This window comes from Lepidochelys kempii, chromosome 1, assembly GCF_965140285.1.
Source record: "Lepidochelys kempii isolate rLepKem1 chromosome 1, rLepKem1.hap1, whole genome shotgun sequence".
Classification (NCBI taxonomy): Eukaryota; Metazoa; Chordata; order Testudines; family Cheloniidae; genus Lepidochelys; species Lepidochelys kempii.
The window spans coordinates 224,784,204-224,805,724 of NC_136380.1; the positions used below are offsets into that span (position 1 = coordinate 224,784,204).

Genomic DNA, 21,521 nt, shown 5'->3' on the forward strand with positions numbered 1-21,521 from the left:
TGCCAGCTCCTCCAAAACTAGCAGCCGTACATCTACCCAACCTGAAATTACACCTCAGAGATAGGATACTGGGCTGACTAGACTGCTACTCCCATGTGGTATAGCTACTCCTGTGTTCCTCTGATCATAGACATGGGCGAGACAGATTCTTCTCTAATTAACATTATTTAAGAGATTCAAAAATGCTATTACCAAAGGTCAAAAATGTTTGAGAAATACCATATTTTGTCCTTGCGAAGTATGGCAAAAAGCCAACTTACAGTTCATATGAGAAAAGTTTCTAATGCAAAAGATTATTTCCTGTAGTGCACTCACTACCTGTCCTTTCCTAATGTTGATGGATCACCTTTGAGTAAACTTAGTTTAAACGGTTGGAAGTTTGGCACCAGACGGAAAAGGGACAAAGCAGCAGTGTGACTGTTATTAGCTATAGTGACAACCAGCACTGCTGAGTATCCTGACAACTAAGAGCCAGATGCTACATTAATATAGGAAAAATGGAGTTGCCTTCTGAGATTTCGGACACCACCCAGAGGTTTATTTTTGTTGCTGTATTTACAGCTGCTTCTCCTTTACAGGCACTGAGGCCTCAGTGATGGCTCACCAAAGAAAAAATAAATGAAAACCATTATTTTTAGAGACAATAATATCTTGTTTATATACTAGATATTTTCACATACAGAAGCACCATGGGCTAGTAGTGGACAAAGAAGGTGGAAGTCTGGAACTATTATGTCCTCTGGCTCTGCACTGATTGTGTGCCTGGCTTTGGACAAATCACTGACCCTCTCTCAGTGTCCTGATCTGTATATCCTCCCGACTTCAGAGCGGCAGCAGCTAGATCCACGCCTTGGCTGGTCACTAATCCATCCCTAAGCCCACATTAGCCTCTGTGCTTCCTCTGCCTCCATCTCCACATTCTGGGGTTGGGAGAACAATGGTGAGTGGATCCATGTAGAGAAAGAAATTGGATATCTTTCTAAAAGATATGCTCTAGGCTCAACCAGAAGTTATGGATTTGATACAGGAATTACTGGGTGAGGTTCTATGGCCTGTGTTATGCAAGAGGTCAGAGTAGATGACCATAATGCTCCCTTCTGGCCTTAAAATCTATGAACCTCTACCAATATCTCCCCTCAGTTTTGCTCTGTCCCCAAACGCCCCCCCCCAGCACATCACATAGGCAGCCCTTGAAGAACCAAATTCCTTTCCATGATGAACAAGCCAACCCCCTCACTAGCTCTACATGAAGCACCCCACAAAAAAGAGAGGGAGAAGCCCTCCATCCCCTCCACAGCAAACACAACATTGGCTGAGGCTCCAGTCAACACAGTCCACTGAAGTCAATGAGAGTTTTCCATGAAGATGGGAGATTGGCAGAAGTTTTCCCAGTTTCCCAAATACCCTAACACTTGCTACGTCCCCCATACAGCATGTGATGCCTGTTGAAGTGACCCCACAAAAGGTGTCTGATGATCTTTCTGTCTCTGGCAGGGAATCGTTGCTCTGTACGCTCGTTGGAGAGCAGCGGATTGGAGAGCAAATGGAGTGGAGGTCAGTGAAGGCAAACCGTGTACGAAGGAACCTCTTTGGCCCCGTGGACCATGAACAGCTGCAGCAGGACTTCCAGCACATGCTGCACAGCAGCATGGAGGGAGCCCAGCAGAAGTGGAACTTTGACTTCTTACGGGACATGCCAGCTGAGGGGCTCCTGCAGTGGGAAGAATTACAGAGCCATGATGTCCCGGCCTTTTACCACAGTTGTGTGGTGGGTGAGGCTCGCAAGCCTTTGAAGCCCTTGAACCAGGGTATAGTCAAGGAGGTCAAGGCTCACCACTTTGCCACGGTGACACTGACTGAAAACCCCAAAGTTGCCAAGAAAATGTCAGGCAAGAAGAGCCAAGCAGTGAAGAAACGAAGACAGACATCCTTGACAGGTGTGTGAGACTTGTACTTTATGCTGCTCAGTGGGTCAGAACTAGCTCTGAGAGCTTCACAGGAATTTAATCCTGATAGGCCTGTGACTAGCCTGGTCTTAAACAAGCAACACTTCAACTAAATCAGATGACATGCCTGATGCAGACAGGTTAAGGGAGCTTATCATGTGCAGTTTACATAAGAGACAATTAGGCTGATTTTCACAAGGGCTGTGCACCTGCAGCTCCCACGGGTGTCCATGGGATTTGTGAACGGTCAGAATGTCTGAAAAGGAGGCCAAAGAAGGGTATGATTGCTCTGTCAAACTTAGGCCTGGCCTACATTAAAAAATTAGATTGACCTAGCTACAGCGTTCAGGGCTGTGAAAATTTTTGCGTCCTGAGCACCATAGTTAGGTCGAGCTAAGCCCCGGTGTAAACATGGTCAGGTCAATCATTCCATCAACCAAGCTACCATCTCTCAGAAAGGTGGATTAACTACAATGATGGAAAATCCCTCTTCTATCTGTGAAGGAAGCATCTACATTACAGTGCTAGAATGGCACAGCAGATGTGGCCTTAGTGTAGGTGGGAGAGACTAGGCAACTAAAGGGAAGGGGGTGATGAAGAATAGTTAAGATGACTTGTCCAAGGGCAGCCTGGATCTCAAGCTGGGTTGTCCAGCAAGACAGTATGACTTTCACCAATTCTTGTCATAGATCTGCGTAGTTAGCCATGTGTACTCTTCCCAAAGTGTTGTCGGAGACACAGTGGGCCAAGCAGAGCGAGGGGAGGAAGAACAGGAACCAGAGAAGGTTGCCAATTTTCATGCTAACTTCAGCTTGGATAGAATACTGAGTGAATGCATCCAAGAAGTGTAAGAGCAGACCAGTCTTAAACTTGGCAGGAAGGCAGAAAGGGCCAGCTTTTGAAGTGCTCAGCACCCATAACTAGAGACAGATTTTCAAAGGAGCTCAGATCCCATTTACTCTGGGTTCGAGCTAGACTGCTAAATAGCAATATGGACATTTTTGCATAGGCAGTGGCTTGGGTTACTCACCCAAGTCCAAGACCACCCAACTCTCTATGTCTGAGCTTGGGCAGCTAACCCAAGCCACCAGCCATGCCACAATGTCGACACTACTATTTTCAGCACGTTAGCTTGAGCAGATCTAGCGCAAATCTCTCTGCCTGCGTTGAGAATCACAGCTCCCAGCTGCAGTATAGATATACCCTTTGGCACCGACACCAGGGCAACATTTTCAAAAGTACTCAGCACCCAGCCACAATCCTGATTGTATTTCATTTATCCACACAGGGATTTTGGTTGTCCTGGACTCCTGAACAACAGGATTCTTTCTAGCCTATATTGGGGGGTCTAATGAGAAGTACCAGCCTTAAATTGTCAAAAAGGGATAATTAAACTAAGACATTAGGAAACTTCTTTTGAATAGTGATGCAGATCAGACAATAGACTAATTTGCCAGGAGAGGCTATGTCATAAGCTGGGTGCAAGCAAACAATATGTGTTTTAATACAGTCAAATGTAAATGTATATGTCTAGGAACAAAGAATATAGGCCATATTTACAGGGTGGGGAACTGTATCCTGAGAAACAGCGACTCTGAAAAAGATTTAGGGGTCATGGTAGATATTCAGCTGACTGTGACACCAGGGCTAATGTGATGCTTGGATCCATAAACAGGGGAATTTCGAGTAGGAATAGAGAGGTTGTTTTACCTCTCTATTTGGCACTGGTGTGACCATTGCTGGAATACTGTGTCCAGTCGTGTCCACAATTCAAAAAGGATGTTGATAAATTGAAGAGGGTTCAGAGAACAGCCACAAGGTTGATTAAAGTATTAGAAAACATGCCTTGTAGTGATAGACTCGAGGAACAAAACCTATTTAGTTTAACAAAGAGAAGGTTAAGGGGTGATTTGATTACAGTCTGTAAGTACCTTCTTGGAGAATAAATTGTGATAATGGGATCTTCAATCTTGCACAGACAGGTCTAACATGATCCAATGACAGGAAGTTGAAGCTAGACAAATTTGGATTGGAAATAAGGTGTAAATTTTTGACAGTGAGTTTAGTTAACCATTGGAACTACTTACCAAGGGCCGTGGTGGATTCTCCATCATTTGCCATTTTAAAATCAAGATTGGAAGTTTTTTCTAAAAAAAATATGCTCTGAATTATTTTGGGGAAGTTCCATGGTCAGACTAGGTGATTACAGTGGTCTCTTTTGGCCTTGGAATCTATGAATCGCATCCGATGAAGTGAGCTGTAGCTCACGAAAGCTTATGCTCTAATAAATTTGTTAGTCTCTAAGGTGCCACAAGTACTCCTTTTCTTTTTACGGATATAGACTAACACGGTTGTTACTCTGAAACCGTCATTAGACAGTTTCAAAAATGAACTAGAGCTTAGTGATGAGAGGACAATCTTACACTAGAGCACAGGGCAGTAATACTTAATGAATGCACTTTTCATCTCCAAAGCACTTTGCAGGCATTAACTAATTAACTCTATAATATAACTGTAGGAGTACAGGAGCTTTATTCAGGCTTCAGTGTTGTGACAGTTGGAGGGTATCACTATTCAGTTGTAAATCTCTGTCTAGCAGTGTAGGAACAAATTATGCAAATATTTCCAAGGGATATTTTCTTCCATTCTGTTTGCCCTGGTAAACAAATATTTCCACAGGGGATGTGGAAACCAAAACACCAAGTTGCACAGCTTAACACTTTCCCATATTTGTTTTTACAAGTGAAAACTTGTTGGTAGAAATTGGTCCCCCAAGAATTCTGGATGCAATGAAACTGATCTGTCAGAGCAATCATGTATATTCTGCCTATTTTGGTGGGGCTTTGAGCTCATTCCATTTCTCTCTCTCTCACATGCACCCATGTATCCTCCCTATCACCACCTCAAAAACAGTACATCAAAATCTCCCATCAACTCAGAAGATCTGTACTCTGCTCCCTCTGGAACAAGACGTGACTAATCCATGTGACAGCCGGATTAGTCATCCAGAGTGATGCCTACCCCCAGAGGCCGAACCCACTCCCTGCGCCACACGTCCAACCTCTGTCATCCCAGAAAGTGTGGAGAGTGTGGACTAAACTTTAGACTGGTTCTGAACACAGGTATCTGCTATCTCATTTAGTCAAGCAGAACTCAGTAATGCTTTGCATTAAGGTCCTGCAATGGTGCATTTAATTTACACTGTAAAAGACAGTAGTGGTCTGGTTAAATAAATATCAATGTCTTAAAAACCAACATGGGTTCTGGGGACACTGGAGCCACCAAAGTGGGAGGAACTGAAGCTTTCTCACTTTATCTGACTCCTTGGGCAGGCGGAGTTAATTAACCAGTAAAAATGCAGGAGTTTTGCCATATTCCCAGCTCATTTGACACATGCATACCATCAGTTCCAGCCTCTGTTCTGATTCCATGAGAGTGCTTCACAGCTGCAGATTTACAGTACAGCTAGGCTTTATTCTGGCCTTTTCCAGGGACTGAAGTGAACTGTCTTTTTTGTAAGCCGGATTTCAAGATGCATCAGTGGCCAGAGCTAGAGAAAGAGCCAAGGGAAGGAAAGACATTTTCCATGAAGCACCAGCCTCTTTCACATGCCAGGTCTCATCCTTTTGTTCTCAGCTCAGAGCACTGTGGACTTGACTTTGGGCATGTCTACACTACGGGTGCTACGGCAGCACAACCACAGCACTACAGCGATGGAAAGGGGTAAGCCACCTCCCTTGAGTGGCAGTAGGTAGGTCGATGGAAAAACTTTTCTGTTGACTCAGCTGTTTCTGCACAGGGAGTGAGGTTAGGTCCATCTTCTGGACTAGTGGTTTCAAGATACTGGGTAAAATTTTCAAAAGTGACTGGTCTACACTACAAAGTTAGGTTGAGCTAGCTACATCACTCAGGGGTGTGAAAATTCACTCCCCTGAAAGATGTAATTAAGCCGACCTAAGCCCCGGTGTCGTCACCATGAGGTTAATGGAAGAATTCTTCCATCGACCTAGCTACCGCCTCCCAAGGAGGTGAATTTATTACAGCAATGGAAGAACCTCTTCACTACAGCAGTGCAGCTGTGCCACTATAGCATTTCTAGTGTAGACGCACCCTGAGGCACTTAGAGCCCAGATCTTCAAAGGCATTAGGTCCCTAACTTCCATTGAAATCATGCGAGTTGGGCACTTAAATTCATTTGAGGATCTGGTCCTGAGAAACCTTAGTCCCACTGACTTCCATCAAGACTTTGGCTCCTACATGCACAAGTCCCTTTTGAAAATTGGACTTGGGCTCTTCAATTACTTAGATGCCTTTGAAAATTTTGCCCTTGTTAAAATTCACCATTGATGAAAGTGAGGATAATGCCAATGAAGTCACTTATGACTTTGACCCACCAAGTATAATTCATAATATATCCCTCCTCTCCAATACAAACTGGAGGACAGAGTATATATAAAGTCTCATGATTAGAAGAATTAACAGTTGTGAGGATTATACTTTGTGAGAGCTCAGACATCCCACTTCTTATTGTTACTCCTCTCCTCTTCCTCCCCACCAAGAATTTCTTGTGACATTTGCAGGCCTTTTTTCCTGATAAATTAGCTGCTCAGACTCCCAACAATATGTGGTATTAATTTGGGTCACCACTATACATATTATCCTCATCATAAATCAACCAACAGAACTTAATGAAATTGGATGCAGGATTTTCTTTGCAGAACTTGGCTGTGAAAACCTGTAGAATTCCAGGGAGTATCCTCTGCCAGTAGTATTCTCTGTAGAAATGAATACAAGCCGTAAACTGCTAGGACACTGAATATTTGCTATATACATTGCCATTTTGGTTATGTGGGAAAGTGAAGTTAAAACATCATGAGGACCGAATCCTCAGCTGGTTTAAATTGGAATAGCTCTGTTAAAGCCAATGGAGCCAGTTTACACCAGCTGAGGATGTAGATCTGTGCCTGTAAATGTGGGTATACTGCTGATTTAATTTCAGCTATATTTGTCCTGTTAACTACATGAAAAATGTATTTGTTTCTGTGCTAGAAAAAAAATCACTGCTTAGTGTTTCCACAAATTATGGAAAGCAGGTCATGGTTCTGTTGTTAGATTGATTTTTGCACTTGAAGCAGGAATTAAATCACTTTGCTATGGATGAAGAATACAGAGTATTTTCCCCACAATTACAGCCCTTATTTATTCTGTATTCAGAGAGTAATAATTCAGTGTTATTGCAAGGTTATATCCAGTCTTCCTAGAGTTCTTATTTGATGTAATAAGTAGAACGTTATTAGTAAGGTTCAGCATAATTATAATTCTTCTGATGTTATGCTAAACTGCAGATCTTTTATAAGGTGGTAAAAGAGCACTGAAAAATAACTATTTCTGACCAGAAAACACTATTGTACTGGATCTAAAAGTCAGAGAGTAAAATGTCACATTGCTCAGCTTATATAAGAGAGTCCAAAGTCCTTTGATCTATGCTGAATAAAAGCCAGCACATTTCCTTTGTTTGTTTGGTATTACACAGCTTTATATGGAACATACTAAAGGTATTAGTTTTGTTCCCTCGTGGGCCTTAGAGAAGCCTACCTGACATTTCTTTAAAACATCATTCACCACGTCAGCAGTTTCTAATTCTGTTTGTTTGCTATTCTACAGATTACTACTCAGCTAAGAAGCAAGTCAAAACTAACAGTCAAGCTGCTGCAAAGAATTTGGCTTTCTGAAATGAAACACAGGATTGATCTGCACCAGAGATGTTATAAAGAGCTGCCAGGTTTATCTGACATTCAGAAATTGTGTGTGCAAGCTACAAATGCTTAAGGGCATCACATGGATTGATATATTCATGAAAGGACTGATGGAAAGTCTTGTAAACACAACAAAACTCGCATTAGAATGAGATTAAACTGGAAGCCCCTTTGCTAAGGATCACTAGCCTTAAAAGTGTTGGTAAGCAAGTTTGGAAATGTTTCAGGAATTGGCTAATAGCAGCAACTTAACCATGTGCGTTTCAAAGAATACTGCATACGAGAAAGCAGTGAACATAAGGTTAAACAGCTGTACAAATGTACTGCTGCATTTGAACAAGTCAGAATATGATCAGGACCGTATTATGTTTCTGATTTTGTATTTTTTACATCTTTAATGTACAGTTTGTTCCCTATTTCTAAGAGAGATGGCTTATCCAATCAATAAGCTTCACCTGCTAAACTCTACAGATCTGATTTATTTAAAAAGTTCCCAACCCAGACTATGATTTTTCAGGTGCAAAATTGTGACTACCCATAACTATCTGTGGACATAAATAGTGGTATTTATGTGGCAAATTCTCTGTGGCTGTAAATGGACACCGCTGTAGTTACTTCAGGAGAGTTTTGCCTATTTATTTCGGCAGAGCATTTGGCCCTGTGTCTGTCTGCTTGGCTCTGTTCAAAAATCAGGGTGTTAAACATGTGACTGTTGTAAATGGATGTCTGCAAATTTGCACCCATGAAATCAGGCACCTTATGTTAAAATCATTCCCGATATCTGCTGGGACAAATATAGCCTTCATTTTCACCTGTGCAGTTCCATTGAGGCCAATGCATGTGTGAAAATGAGAGCAATATTTGCCCTGTTGGGCACAGTGTTTTGTAATGCAGGTTACTATGGAGACGTTGGGCTAGATTCACAAAGAAACTTAGGCATGGTGATGCTCAGCATCATCATGCCTAACTTTTAGGTTCCTAGAAACTCCCGAGGATTCAAAAAGTCTTGAGTCCAGTGCCTAGGCTCCCTGTACAGTGAACAGAGGGAGGTAGGTGCCTCAGAATTGGATTCACAAAAGCTGGCAGGCTAGGCAGCTCCTTGCACATGCTAGCCATTGGGAGATGCCAAAATTATAGGGGGGAGGGATGCTAAGCCCCGCCCCTCACCGTGAAATGGGTGTTGAAGTCTGGGCTGCAGGGAGGTACCTTATTTGGCTTGCGATTCTCAGGTTCAAACCCTGTCTTGGGGTTATCTACACTGCTTTAGCAAGACGTTGCGGGGTCGGGGGAAGACCACCCACATAATTTTGAGCCCAGTGGTTTGGGCACTCAGAGGTGGTAGGTCCCAGTTCAAAACCCCTCCCAAAGTGGAGGTTGGACTAGAACTGGGGTCTCCCACATCCCAGGTATAAGCACCCTAACCACTGGGCTAAAACATTGGAGGGAGGCCTCCTCTTTGCCCATCTCCAGCCATTTTGTGTATGCTCATGTATAGGGGTCCAGTCCAGTAGGCAAGCTCTGAGGATGCTTACCAGATTGTGCCCTGCAGGAAAGTTAGGCAGAGGAACTCCTGTCTTTCCTCGGTTCATGCAGCACTTTGGGGTTAAGTGTCCAGACACCTGGCATGGGGCTGCAGTGTTCATACTCAGAGGAAGAGCCAGAGGTGCCTAGGGAATATTTACTGCTAAAATTTAGGTGCTGAGTGAGTTTAGGCACCTACAGGATTTGGTGACACCTGGGGCTGAGGTGGGATTTGTGAATCCTATTGTGGCCTGATTCTGGGATTTAGGCACCTAAAGTGGCAGTTAGGGACCTAAATCCTTTTGTGAATCTGGCAATTTTTTTTAAAAAAATTATTTTTATTATTTGTTAAGCCCACATACGGTGTTTCCGTCACTATTTAGGAATTTCCTACAAGAAGAGAAAAGGTTTAATAACACTAGCTCATCCATCCCTCTTGGCATTGCATGGATTATTATTTCTAGGTATTTTTATACCATACACACTTCCTTTCTATTTCCCTTCTCCACTCCACCCACCAATTTGGATAATTGGGTTTTATGGCTCTTGGCACCCAGTTTGTAAAATGTAAAGAGAAACCTACAAAATATACATGCTAAATTATTCTTGTGCATATGGACTTGAGTAAGCTGCTGTGTTTCACAAACAAGTTTGGAAAGACCACTGTGATTTGGGCAGTTTAGAAATTACACAATGATTGAGAACTGCTTTTTGCCTAAAATCTACATCTACAAAGTCTTGTACAGTAGATTTTCTCTGGGTATATACATATTTGAGTATGCTGTACACATGGGATGCAGCTTATACATGTTTCAGAGTAGCAGCCCTGTTAGTCTGTATCCGCAAAAAGAAAAAGAGTACTTGTGGCACCTTAGAGACTAACAAATTTATTTGAGCATAAGCTTTCGTGAGCATCCGATGAAGTGAGCTGTAGCTCACGAAAGCTTATGCTCAAATAAATTTGTTAGTCTCTAAGGTGCTACAAGTACTCATTTTCTTTTAGCTTATACATGTTCACACAGATATTACATGCAACACCAAGACATAATAATTATTTTTCCAAAGGAGCAGTGATGTTTAGATGTAAACAGTTCATTAAGGCTATCAAAATATATCCATTTTTAATGAGAAAAGGCAGTGAATCAAGCCTGTTCCTTTATGTGCTGAGCTACGGGAGCTCAGCATGTTGCAGGCATAGGAGCTGGAACTAGAAGTTCAGGGGGTGTTGCTGCACCCTGGCTTGAAGTGGTTTCCATCAGATAAGTGTTTACAGTTAGGTTCAATGGCTCTCAGCACCCCTATTATACAAATTGTTCCAGCTCCCCTGGTTGCAGGGTCTATATTTTCAACTCCAGGCAAGTGAGAGAGTCAGGAGAAATTTTTTTCTCTTTTTAATCTTTGATTTGGAAACAAAGGGCCCAATCCTGCTCCTACTGAAATCAATGGGAGTTTTGCACAATGGAACCAGGATGAGACTCCAAATGGAGAATATTGTGAGTGAACTCAGTATGTGTGTTTGTGTGCTCCTGTTACAATAGGGATGGCATGCTGGGAAATAGTATGTTTTCTTACTTTTGGTGATGACTAAGACAAATCTATTTTTTTAAGTGTGTGATTTTCTCTGATTTGAAAAAAATTACACAACCGTATGTTTTCTGTGTGTTTGTGTGTTTTTAAAATCAGACCGACGACACTGTGTACCTTCTTGTTTTGTAGTGGTGTGCTAAGCAGCCTTATTTTCTGGTCAGTATGACAGGAGCTGCACACAAAAAAAGCCTATCCATCTGTCATGCACAAGGTTACCATGATGTTGCCTTGTTTTCTTATAGGGGAAAAGGGACACCTCTTTTTACAGAGGAAAATGATGATAGCTTGTCAAGGACTGAGCTTGTAAAGGTGTGAGACTGCAGGTTAGAATTTAGCCCATCCAAATTTCTAACATCTCTGCCAGTTATGATTGTGAATATTAGCTCAGAATGCTATAGTTAATTAAAAAATATTTGCTGGCAAGATGCAGTGATATTTTGTGGCTTGATATCTATATATTTTTTTAAAGTTTCTTAAATACAAAATATTGTAAATGAGGGTACAGTGTACAGAAAGAAAAACTTTTCTTTTCTTACTGCTCCACTCCATGGTGTGTGCAGTTAGGATGTCCTGATACTAAGTAATATAGGACCAGATGCTCAGCTAGTGTGAATTCTTGTAGGTCACTGAACTGCGATGGAGCTGTCCCAATTTACTCCAGCTGAGGATCTGGCCAGAGGTATTTTGCACTAGTGCTTTGTGTTACTACAGACCAAACGTTGATGACAAGCAGCTAACCAACTGCATACATAAACTGCCTCCTCTCTCCATACACAAGTTTTACAGTATGGGTAATGCAATAGCAGCCCTACAGCTATTAGCCCTACTGCTGAGAATGACAACAGGCCTCTGATTGGTTGCTGAGGTTTGTCATGTATGGGATAGAGAACAGACCATTAGAAATCTTCTTTTATTCAGTAGTTAACATTCTGATGGAGAAGTATTTTAACAAGAAAACATGGAGTAAACATCTTTTTTTTTCTTTTATCCTGTAAATTGCACTTTTCGGTCAAACACAATCTAGAATTTTCTTTATCGAGACATTTCAGTAGTAACACCTAATACGTGGCAAAGAATAAAATTAAATGGGCCCAAAATATTCCCAGTCTTTAAATGTATGGAAAAGGAGGCAGACCCACTTGAAGTTAATCAGTGTACTGTAGCTTTAGTATATGTTTAGTTCCATTTAAGTATACAGTGCTCTGAGTGAACTAAATATAATACAGTAATGAAGCTGTTCGAGGCATATTTGCTGATCATTGACTTTGATTGGCTGCCTGGGTGTATGACACAGGCCAACCATCAAATCCCCAAGCAGCACTTTTTCCTAAGGAGAAGCAAGGTGCTGTGTTCTGGAACTGACATAAATTGGGCATTAAAGAAGTGGTAGCAGCACTGTTTCGAGCTATCTTAAATGTACTTCTGATTACACAGCAGAGGGGGAACTGCATCAGGAATCCATAATATTTAACTGGTTTAACCTCCACCTGTTAATAAATAGACAGCTAATCCCTCTGAGCTCCCTCTCTCAGGTATAGATCATTTCATTCAAGTCCTTTGGCAGCGATTGAGGAAATGGGGCCTCTTCAGCAAGATAGCCAGGAAAAGAGACACTAGATGCTTTCCGTTATTTTCAGGATAGTACAAATAGAGCTTTTTACTACAACTTCTCTGCAAACTAATCATATGGACCCTTCTGGAGGTCAGTATTGTTTTTCTGGAGAACCTATGGATGAGTTACAGTAGACACCTACACTCTACCATTAGCTTTTGGATCTTTATAAATGGGTGGGTGGAGGGACTTATTTATTCCAAAGCTTGTGAACTGCTGTGAGAAAAGTGGATTTTCTCCATTCAAATAACAAATCTAATGGGTCAACAAAGTTCATTCTGAAATTCAGAGGGTTTATGTTATACAAGGTACTTTCTTTCAGGTATTAATTTTGCTTTGCTTGGAATGTTGTAATACTGTAGGTTCAGTGAATTTCAGTGTAAGTGTTGATGTGTGAAGTTTTTGGTTGTTGACTGTGGATATTTGCAATATCATAAATAAAAACTGGTTCATTACTTGTGTTTTTTTACAGCAAACAAGACTGAGTTGTCCTTTTTTCACACACTATTTTTGTATCTTCACGACTCTGATTTGGATTCCATCCACTCCCCCCTCTCCCCATACCATTCTGCTTTCACAATGCATTGACTGACACAAACAAAATATCGGCATGGCATTTGGGTTAATTTAAACTCGGCTAATCTAGAATCCAGGAAAATGGACTTTGTTTCTCTAGCGGGTCTTTCCATATTTTCCCACTGAAGAGGGAAAATATGGAAAGACCCCTGGTCCTGCACATATTCCAACACTGGTACTTATATCTCACCTGACTAAATCCTCTCTGCAGTTTCATTTGGCTATGACATTTTTCACTTCCTGCCATAAACTGCTGCGGAGAGCTGTCGTGACATATTAAGCATCTGCCATGTTTCACCCCAGAAGTGGCTGCACTTCAATAACAAATGAAGTGGTTCACATGTTATATGACATGCACACACATGCTTATTAATTATTATTATATCACCTATAGGTCAGTGGGAGCTACTGGGCAGGCAGCACTTTTGAAAATCAGGCAGGTACCTAAATATGGTTTAGGAGCCTAACTTTAGGCCTCTGCTTTTGAAAATCGTAGCCTAAACCATTCTTCCTCTCACAAAGTAGTGTGGGTAAATAGCAGAGCCAAGTATATTACCTTTGATGGCAGTCACCTGCACTCTGCCCATTAAAACATCTCCTCCGAGCAGTTTCAAACAATGTGAAAAAAATGTGCCAATGTGAAAAAAAGAAGACGCACACATGTATACCTGCTAGGTAAATATATCTTTCTTCATCTCCCCACCCTGCACAAACCTGACAGTTCTCCCCCAAAATAACGTTGGCCTGAAGCCGAAGATAGTATGTAGTCCTGGATCAATGGTAGATTGAGGTAACTTCAGGGTTAGAAAGGAGTGACCTATATCACTGGAAAAAGAAAACTTCCAAGTTCCTGCTGGGATACATAGTACTTGCTTCTAGTCCTGGAAAATCCAGAAATACTAGACCCTCAAATCACTACATTATTTTATACAGAATAACTTTTTGGTAATTTTTAGAGGTTTAAAAGTGTTGTTATTAAATTGAGTCATGTTTCTAAGAAGACGTCACTGCAAAAAAAGACTTGCAGCAGTGAGTCTCACAGCCCAGGTCAACTGACTCTGAAAATGTGGGTTTCAGGCCCCAGGATCCACCCAGAGCCCCGGTGTGTATACTGCTAGTTTTTGTCCCATAGCTCATTGTCCCTGTTGGACCTGGTCTCCGAGACTCACTACCACTGGTCTTTTTTTGCAGTGTAGACACACCAAGGTACTTTGGGATTCATCTGGATGAGAGGCTCCATCTAAATCCCAAATGGTCAAATTAGTGTACATGAACTTTATCCAACTTGTTGAAAAGTGGCCATTTTTGACACTGGCACTACTGGAACCCAGCATAATAGACAATCTTTCGGCAGGGGGCTAGGAGAGATGGAAGGGTCTTGTTGTTTTTGAGGAAGGGGGAAAGAAGGGCTAGAAGTGGGTAAGGGAGTGAAAAAATATTTTCCTTGGCTCTGGTGCCCTACTAAGGAGGAATAGGCCCAGATCCTCAAAGGTATTCTGCTACCTAACTCCTATTGAAATCACTGGAAGTTAGGCACCTAAATACATTTGAGGATCTAGGTAGGCCATGTTTGTAGTACTTTGAGGATTAAAGAATGTAGGAAAATGGTTTCCCTTATGTGAGCTACAGTGTCCCAACTAAGGGCACTATTCAGGAAAATGGGTACCTGCCATTTTAATGTTCATAACATGTACATCTGTATCTATGATCTGCAAAAACCCAGTTCTGCGTGCTTCCCCTGCCCTCTCAAAATAATCACAATGGCCTTTTAAATATATATATGAAAATCATTTTAAAATGTGTGCCAAATACCATGACAGTCACTACGTAAAGATTTCACAAACAAATGAACGATAACATATACTTTGGGATTCTCTTGCGCCTGAGCAGATGTTTCTATAAACCAATTGCAGTGGATATTAATAAACACTACAACACAGCTACATTAAGCCTAGGTGTCTGGTTTTCGACCGGAACATCTGGTGGCTCCAGTCAGCAGCGCTGACCAGGCAGTTAAAAATCTGGTTGGCAGCGCAGGCAGGCTCCCTACCTGGCTCTGCATGGCTCCCAGGAAGCTACTGGCATGTTTGGCTCCTAGGCACAGGGGCGGCCACGGGGGCTCTGTGCGCTGCCCCCGCCCCGAGCACTGGCTCCACAGCTCCCATTGGCCAGGAACCGCGGCCAATGGGAGCTGTGGGGGCAGCACCTGCGGATGGGGGGCAGCGCACAGAGGCACCTCGATGTGCCTCTGCCTAGGAGTTAGAGGGACATGTCACTGCTTCTGGAGAGCCACCCAAGGTAAGCGTCACCTGGAGACTGCACCCCAACTCCCTGCCCCAGCCCTGAGCCCCCTGCTGCACCCAAACTCCCTCCCGGAGCCCACACACTGCACCCCAACCCCCTGTCCCAGCCTGGAGTCCCCTCCCACACCCAAACTCCCTCGCAGAGCCCATACCCCCCCACACACACCAACCCCCTGCCTCAGCCCTGAGCCCCCTCCCACACTCCAAACCCCTTGGCCCCAGCCTGGAGCCTCCTCCTGCGCCTCATCCTTGGCCCCACCCCAGAGCTGTCAGTGCCAGCTGGAGCCCTCACCCCTCCTGCACCCCAACACCCTGTCCCAACCTGGTGAAAATGAGCTAGTGAGCGAGGGTGGGGGAGAGGGAGGGGGAGGGGGGATGGAGTGAGCAAGGGTGGAGCCTTGGAGAATGGGCAGAGCAGGGGCAGGGCAACAGTATTTGCGTTTCTGCTATTAGAAAGTTGGCAACCCTAATTAAGCCACATGCTAGTTGTGTCCAGCTCTTTCCTCCACGAGCACATCTTTTGCTGGGATATGGCAATGTTATACTTTAAAGGGCTATAAATCTTTTACCAAGCCAACAGAGCACATTTCTTCACTTAGATTAAGAGCATTGTTTGAATACTTGTGGTTGTACAATTTGTCCCGTCTCTTTCTCTTTTCTTTCAGCCATGCTAAACAATGAAGAGGCAAAATTGTGCTGTTATACAGGAGGGCTAACGTGATAGACTGCAGGAGATTTTTAACTCGTCTGCCGCAAATCAGGATTATCCCTTTTACCTTGCCACAAATCTTTCCAGTGCGATTGCTTTTATTACAGATAATTTTCCTCTAGTCTTTTCAGGACACTTCACACAACAGCGCAAAAAATGTATTAATCACAAAATGTTGGGCTCAGGGTCAAATAGCCAGGGAAGGCTGCTACCAGGTTGGCTTCCCCTACCACCAGGCAGCCACCAACAGCACAGCTTCCACTCTCGCTGCTCCAGACTGCGGCTGCAAAGTTTGCTAGACTAGACGAGCTTCTGAATACTACTGGAGGGGGCCCGTGTCTACAGCTACGGTGGGGGAACTAGTGGCAACCTGACACATGACTGAGCCATGCTGCTAATGCAGGGGAGATCATCCCATAGATCCTTGGGCTCCACATGTTCAGCAGGCCACGCTCCTTGACACTTCTTTACCGCCACTGTAAGAAAAGAATGCAGTGGATTTCCTGCAATACCAAATTATTAGATATCTCCATATAATTTGATGAAACATTTTTACATGGGAGAGGAGGGGGCTATGGCCTAGTCTGCTCAGAAAATAAATTGATTATATATAAAATACATTTTATTGGGTGTTTTTAAAATTATTGAATCCGTAATATTAACCTGGGCTTTTAGATGTCTAAAAATGTGACTAAATCTATCCTGTGTTATCCTGCCCCTTCAATAACGTTACAATCCCCAAATGAAATATTTTTAAAAAGATATAGTGGCATTGGGTAGCTTCTGCATCTTAGCCACCCAGTCCTGTAACCTTTACTCGAGTCATGCAACCACTCATTACTCATATGAACAGTCCCACTGATTCCATCACCTTTACTCATATGAGTAAGGACTACCTGCGTGTAAAAGTCATAGGATCCAGCTATAAGTTTGTTGTTCCAGATGGAATTCTTCAGTGGTTCTATTTACTTCAGTTCACTTTCATATTTTTAACTCCTCCCCTAAGGGAACAATAATGAAATCTACTGGTAGTTTCATGCAGGTGAATACTTGATCAGTACCTAAAAGAAAATAAACTACCAAGAACCAAATTCTTGTTCTCAGAAATCAAACCTTTGCAATGAGGACTTTACTTTTGTTTCTTCAACACAATTGACTTAAGAGTTTCATGCTAGGTGCAAATGAGTGGAGTGATTTGTTTTGCATATATATATATATATATATATATATATACATACACACACACACACATATACAGCATCAGCCCACTGAAAAAAACATGCCTATTAAATGCATTGAAAAAGAATCCATGCACGGAAAGGAGCTTAGTATATTCATGACATTATTTGTCTCTAACAAATAGCAGTAACCCCAGATGACCTTCTGGCTCCTGGCTCCACCCAAGTTCTTGGCCTCTTTTCAGCATCTTGGCAAAAGTTGCAGACATCCGCCACACAATGCCAAGTAGCTGTTTTGTCTGTAGATATGTAATAGAGATTAGAATAGTGGTGGTGAGGAGCCATAAAACATCCCTTTCAAACATGAAACTGGCATAGAATTCCTCCGTGCCTTTCCCAATGACCCCAAGTGTCACATCAGGAATGAGTAGCTACACAACACAAAGAAAAAGTTTCCACCACTTCAGGTTATTGGATATAAGTTTCTCTTCTCCCCACCCCCTCCCAGTGTCGATGCTGAAACCGACTCTTTCATGTCAATGATTAACTTGATGCTATTGGGCTTTGCAGCCATGTGAAGGGTGGATTTAGTGCAGGGGACATTACATCATACCTTTCTGATGTGCTCAGTCATGGATCACTGATTTGCCTCCGATTGCAAGCTAACAAAACTGACACTTGAATGGAAAAGAGAATGTAACCCCTGCACATGGCTCATTAGCACTTCCCCTATGTAATCATTTTTAAAGGGACGCCTGAACTGTGGCCATAATGGAAATAGCTTTTGTTTTCCTGTAGTAAGCCTTAAAAGGAAATTTTGCTTCAATTTAAAAGCTTCCCCCTCCTCCCCCCATCTTTTTCCATTGGAGACAGGAAACAGTTCTGTCCGGTGTTCAGAAATACAAATTATGATGGGCAGAATATCAGAAATACAATAAAAGAAGGCAGTCTGGCTTTCAGACAAGATCTCTGCATGATGGTCAGGAAAGATAAAGGAAATGGTCCTTAGGCTTACCACCCAATCCAGCCCAACCCCTCTTCTGTCTTTATCTATGCTCAGAAAGAAAGTAAGTTAATTTTATTTCTCATTGAAGTTGTGGATTGTAGTACTCATTAGGTTTGCAATTAAAGGTGAATTGCAAACAGAGGAGAAAACCATTGGGCTTTCCCCTTCCTTGCTTCTTAGGAGGTATAAAGGAGGCCTGAAAGGATTTTGTCAAACAAAAGAGCTGAGGTTCTCTGTTGTCTTTAACATTAGAATTTCAGGGCCAGCCTATGCTAGGAGACTGTGGTGACAGGAGAACTAGTGCAATGGTGGGGACAGACAGGGAGCTGCTCGGTAATAATTTACGAGTACTGTGTGTTGACCAGGTTAGTGGGACAGCTCAGTTTAATAGCAGGTTGTATGAAAAAAAGGAAGTAGTAAGGGCACAATGGCTCCAGAATAGACCCCCACCCCCCTCCAATAAACACTTCAAGGTTGTTATGAAACAATGCCCAAGTTATGAGCTGTGAATATTCTACCGCCTGGCTCCTGCCAAGTTACAAAACTTGTTTTGCCACACAGGGCCAAGGCTAGGAAACAGAAGCTCGAACGCAGTTAAAAGGACTCTGTCTCTCCAGAGGGGTTTTAGTTGTGGGGGAGCTATTCAGACTGGACAGGCACTGGGAAATCTAAAGGAATTATGCATGCCTAGGCAACCAGAAGGGGGTAATAAGCCTTAAGGTAAGAGACCTATCCGTAGGCTTTTTGCTGTTGTATAAAAATCCCTTCTCTCTTATGTTATGCTTTATCCCTACGGTTAAGATTAAACACTACTTTGGTTTAGGAAGGCTGTCTGGGTGCTCTGTTCAACGCTAGTCTCAGACTCGTGATGGAAAGAACTGCAAGTTCCTGGTCTAACAGCGGAAGAATTCTGGGATTCCACCCCAGGAGAAATAACAGCTGAGGCCTGATACCTGAGGAGGATGATTCAGAGACCAGAAAAGGGACGGGGTACAGCTAGCCCCCTATCCATGACAATGGTAACATCACTTAAACGAAGACAGTGAAAGCAGAAACATTCATCTAATCTGCCTATTCCAAAGTGCCTAACCCTCTCCTATGCCCCCAGCTGCCAAAACATTCAGCTTCCCCCGGCTTCTACAATGCAGCTGTGCAACGTCAAACTGCAGTGGCTTGTTGGCCTAGAGTTGTCAGTCCAACCTGCAGCCTCTCAGGGCCTGTAAGTCTTGGAGACAAATGATCGTGTCACCTTTTTTCATTCTAAGGGGCTTCACCCACCACCCCAGGATTTAAATAGGCTGCAACACATTCAAAATGAAAAAGGGGTGGAGCAATGTAAAATAAATTTAGTATCAAAATACATAACACTGGGAGCTTGGTGTTTACTTATACCATGGCTGCTTTATACATATTTAGCTGTGCAAAAGGGCCTGAAAGTGGCTATAAGTATAATGTATATCCACTACACCCTTTATGTGACCAGAGTGGTGTACAGGGGCCTTGATGTAAATGAGAATCAGGCTCAGAAGACAAATTTTATTATGCACTTTCGTGTTTAATTCCTTTTAAAATTCTATTTTCCAATTTATCTGCAGCTGCCACAAAACTCCCAGTCTGCTGTACAAACCAGAACTGCTACCACCCCAAAAAATTGATGGGGACCAAGTAGGTTGTTTCTCTTTGCTCAAATTTTTATAAAGGGACCACTGTAAAGGGTAACAAAAGTATGTCTATGGACAGGGCTGCAGGCTGGGAACATGCTCCCCTATTTAACCGCATCACAACAGTGGAGCAAAAAGCTCCCACTAACTAAAAAGGAAGTAAAGAGGGGGGCGGGAGTAGAACATGGCTCTATGTGGTAATCCTCTGGGTAACCTATTAACCCTGTCCTAATCACTTTACTATACAAATGTTGGAGGCCTTGGAGAGGGCAAGGAACTGGCTGTCCACTGATAAGCTCAGTGCTTTCCCAAAAAGCCCCCCAGTAGTACCATGTCCTACATGTACACCAAACTAGAACACGTGTGTCTGCGTGCATCTACAAGCTGTGTCCCGCCCCACCCCCCACTGACGGCATGTCCCCAGCCCCTCACTATCTTCTGTCCCTTTCTCAAGCCCTCTATCTCAGGCTTTCTCAATAGGGGGTGTTAGTCCCTCTCCCAGTACTACCTTCCTCCATGCTCTCCAAGCTTCCTTCCATGTTCTCCAAGCCAGCAAAAAGGGGGACTCTTGTTTCCTCATCCCCATGGGCAACCAGCGGGAGGGGAGCTGGACTCTTCCGTCTCCCTGTGCTGACTTAAGTCTGGCACTGCTTCTGCCTGTCAGATGGTGAATGGAGCTCTCATCTCAACTCACCAGTGGCTAGGCAGCCCTACCGGGGAGGAAGAAGCATGGTACTGCACAGAGGAGCCCTTTGGGAGCTGCAAGTGGCCTCCCCTACCCTCCTCTTCACCAAAGGCTAGAAGTTGTTGAGGGCCCCTTCCCTCCAGCTTAAATTTTGGGTTGGGGGGAGAAGAATGTTCCTCCTCCCCAGTAGTTGCACGTTTGGGCCTCACCCTAGACTCTAGATCCAGTTTGCCCCAATGCACACAACCCTGGCCTAGAACTCCCACAGCTGAAGGAGAGCCTACTGGTAAAGTTGTTCAAAGTCTCAGGGTCTCACTAGATTCCTCTCTACTTCTGGGATCCCAGATAGAAGGAGCAGCCAGAAATGCCATCTATGACCTAATACTGTCCAAGAGACCAAGTCCTTTCCTCTCATAGGTCAGCAGCATGATGGCATCATTTGTGTAAAATAGCCCCTAGCCTCTGGCTTTATGGCACTCCCTGGAGACCCAAAAGGAACACCTTCTGTATTTTTTGGCATTGATGGGAGATTTATCATCAGTCCCCTCCTCCAGTTTTTTTTTTATTCTAGGTGAGGTAGGCCTGATATCTCCGGAGAACAGCTAGTGCCGTATGACCCCCTCCATTCAAGATGAATATTTGCCATTTTTGAGACAAAAATCTCATGAGAACAGCAAGTGAGACTTTCGTGTTATCAAAGATGAACCTAACACCAAACATTACTGCAGATTCAGCCTCAAAACTGAACCCCAAACCCTGGCCTTAAGTAGATCCAAACACCTCCTCTTTGGGGACTGGAGTGTGTGTGCATCCTGTTTGCAGGATTAGGGTCATAATTAATCGTTTCTTTCTCCCACTGCTTGCCTTTTCTATTTAGACTGGAAATCCTTTAGGGCAAGAACTGTCTCTTACTGTGTATTTGTATGATGGAGGGCTGGGCCTGTAGGCATTACAGTAATACAAATAAACAACAGGAATAAT

General features: G+C 43.2%; 1 protein-coding gene across 3 annotated transcripts in view; it reads left to right on the forward strand.

Moving 5' to 3' along the window:
- The window catches only part of LOC140899628 (cyclin-dependent kinase inhibitor 1), a 14,724-nt gene extending 4,587 nt beyond the window's left edge, over window positions 1-10,137 (forward strand). The window contains exons 2-4 of one of the 3 annotated variants that reach the window (XR_012155398.1): window positions 1,495-1,937; window positions 4,860-5,068; window positions 7,611-7,693. Coding sequence is in view for 2 of the 3 variants with exons in the window: in XM_073315444.1 (XP_073171545.1) it covers window positions 1,495-1,937; window positions 5,438-5,669; window positions 7,611-7,626 (691 nt within the window). In the remaining variant the exon portion in view is untranslated. Of the gene's footprint in view, window positions 1-1,494; window positions 1,938-4,859; window positions 5,069-5,437; window positions 5,670-7,610 lie in introns of all 3 variants that reach the window. The other 2 variants (XM_073315444.1, XM_073315467.1) reach the window with 2 other exon arrangements.
- Window positions 10,138-21,521: the final 11,384 nt, after the last annotated feature.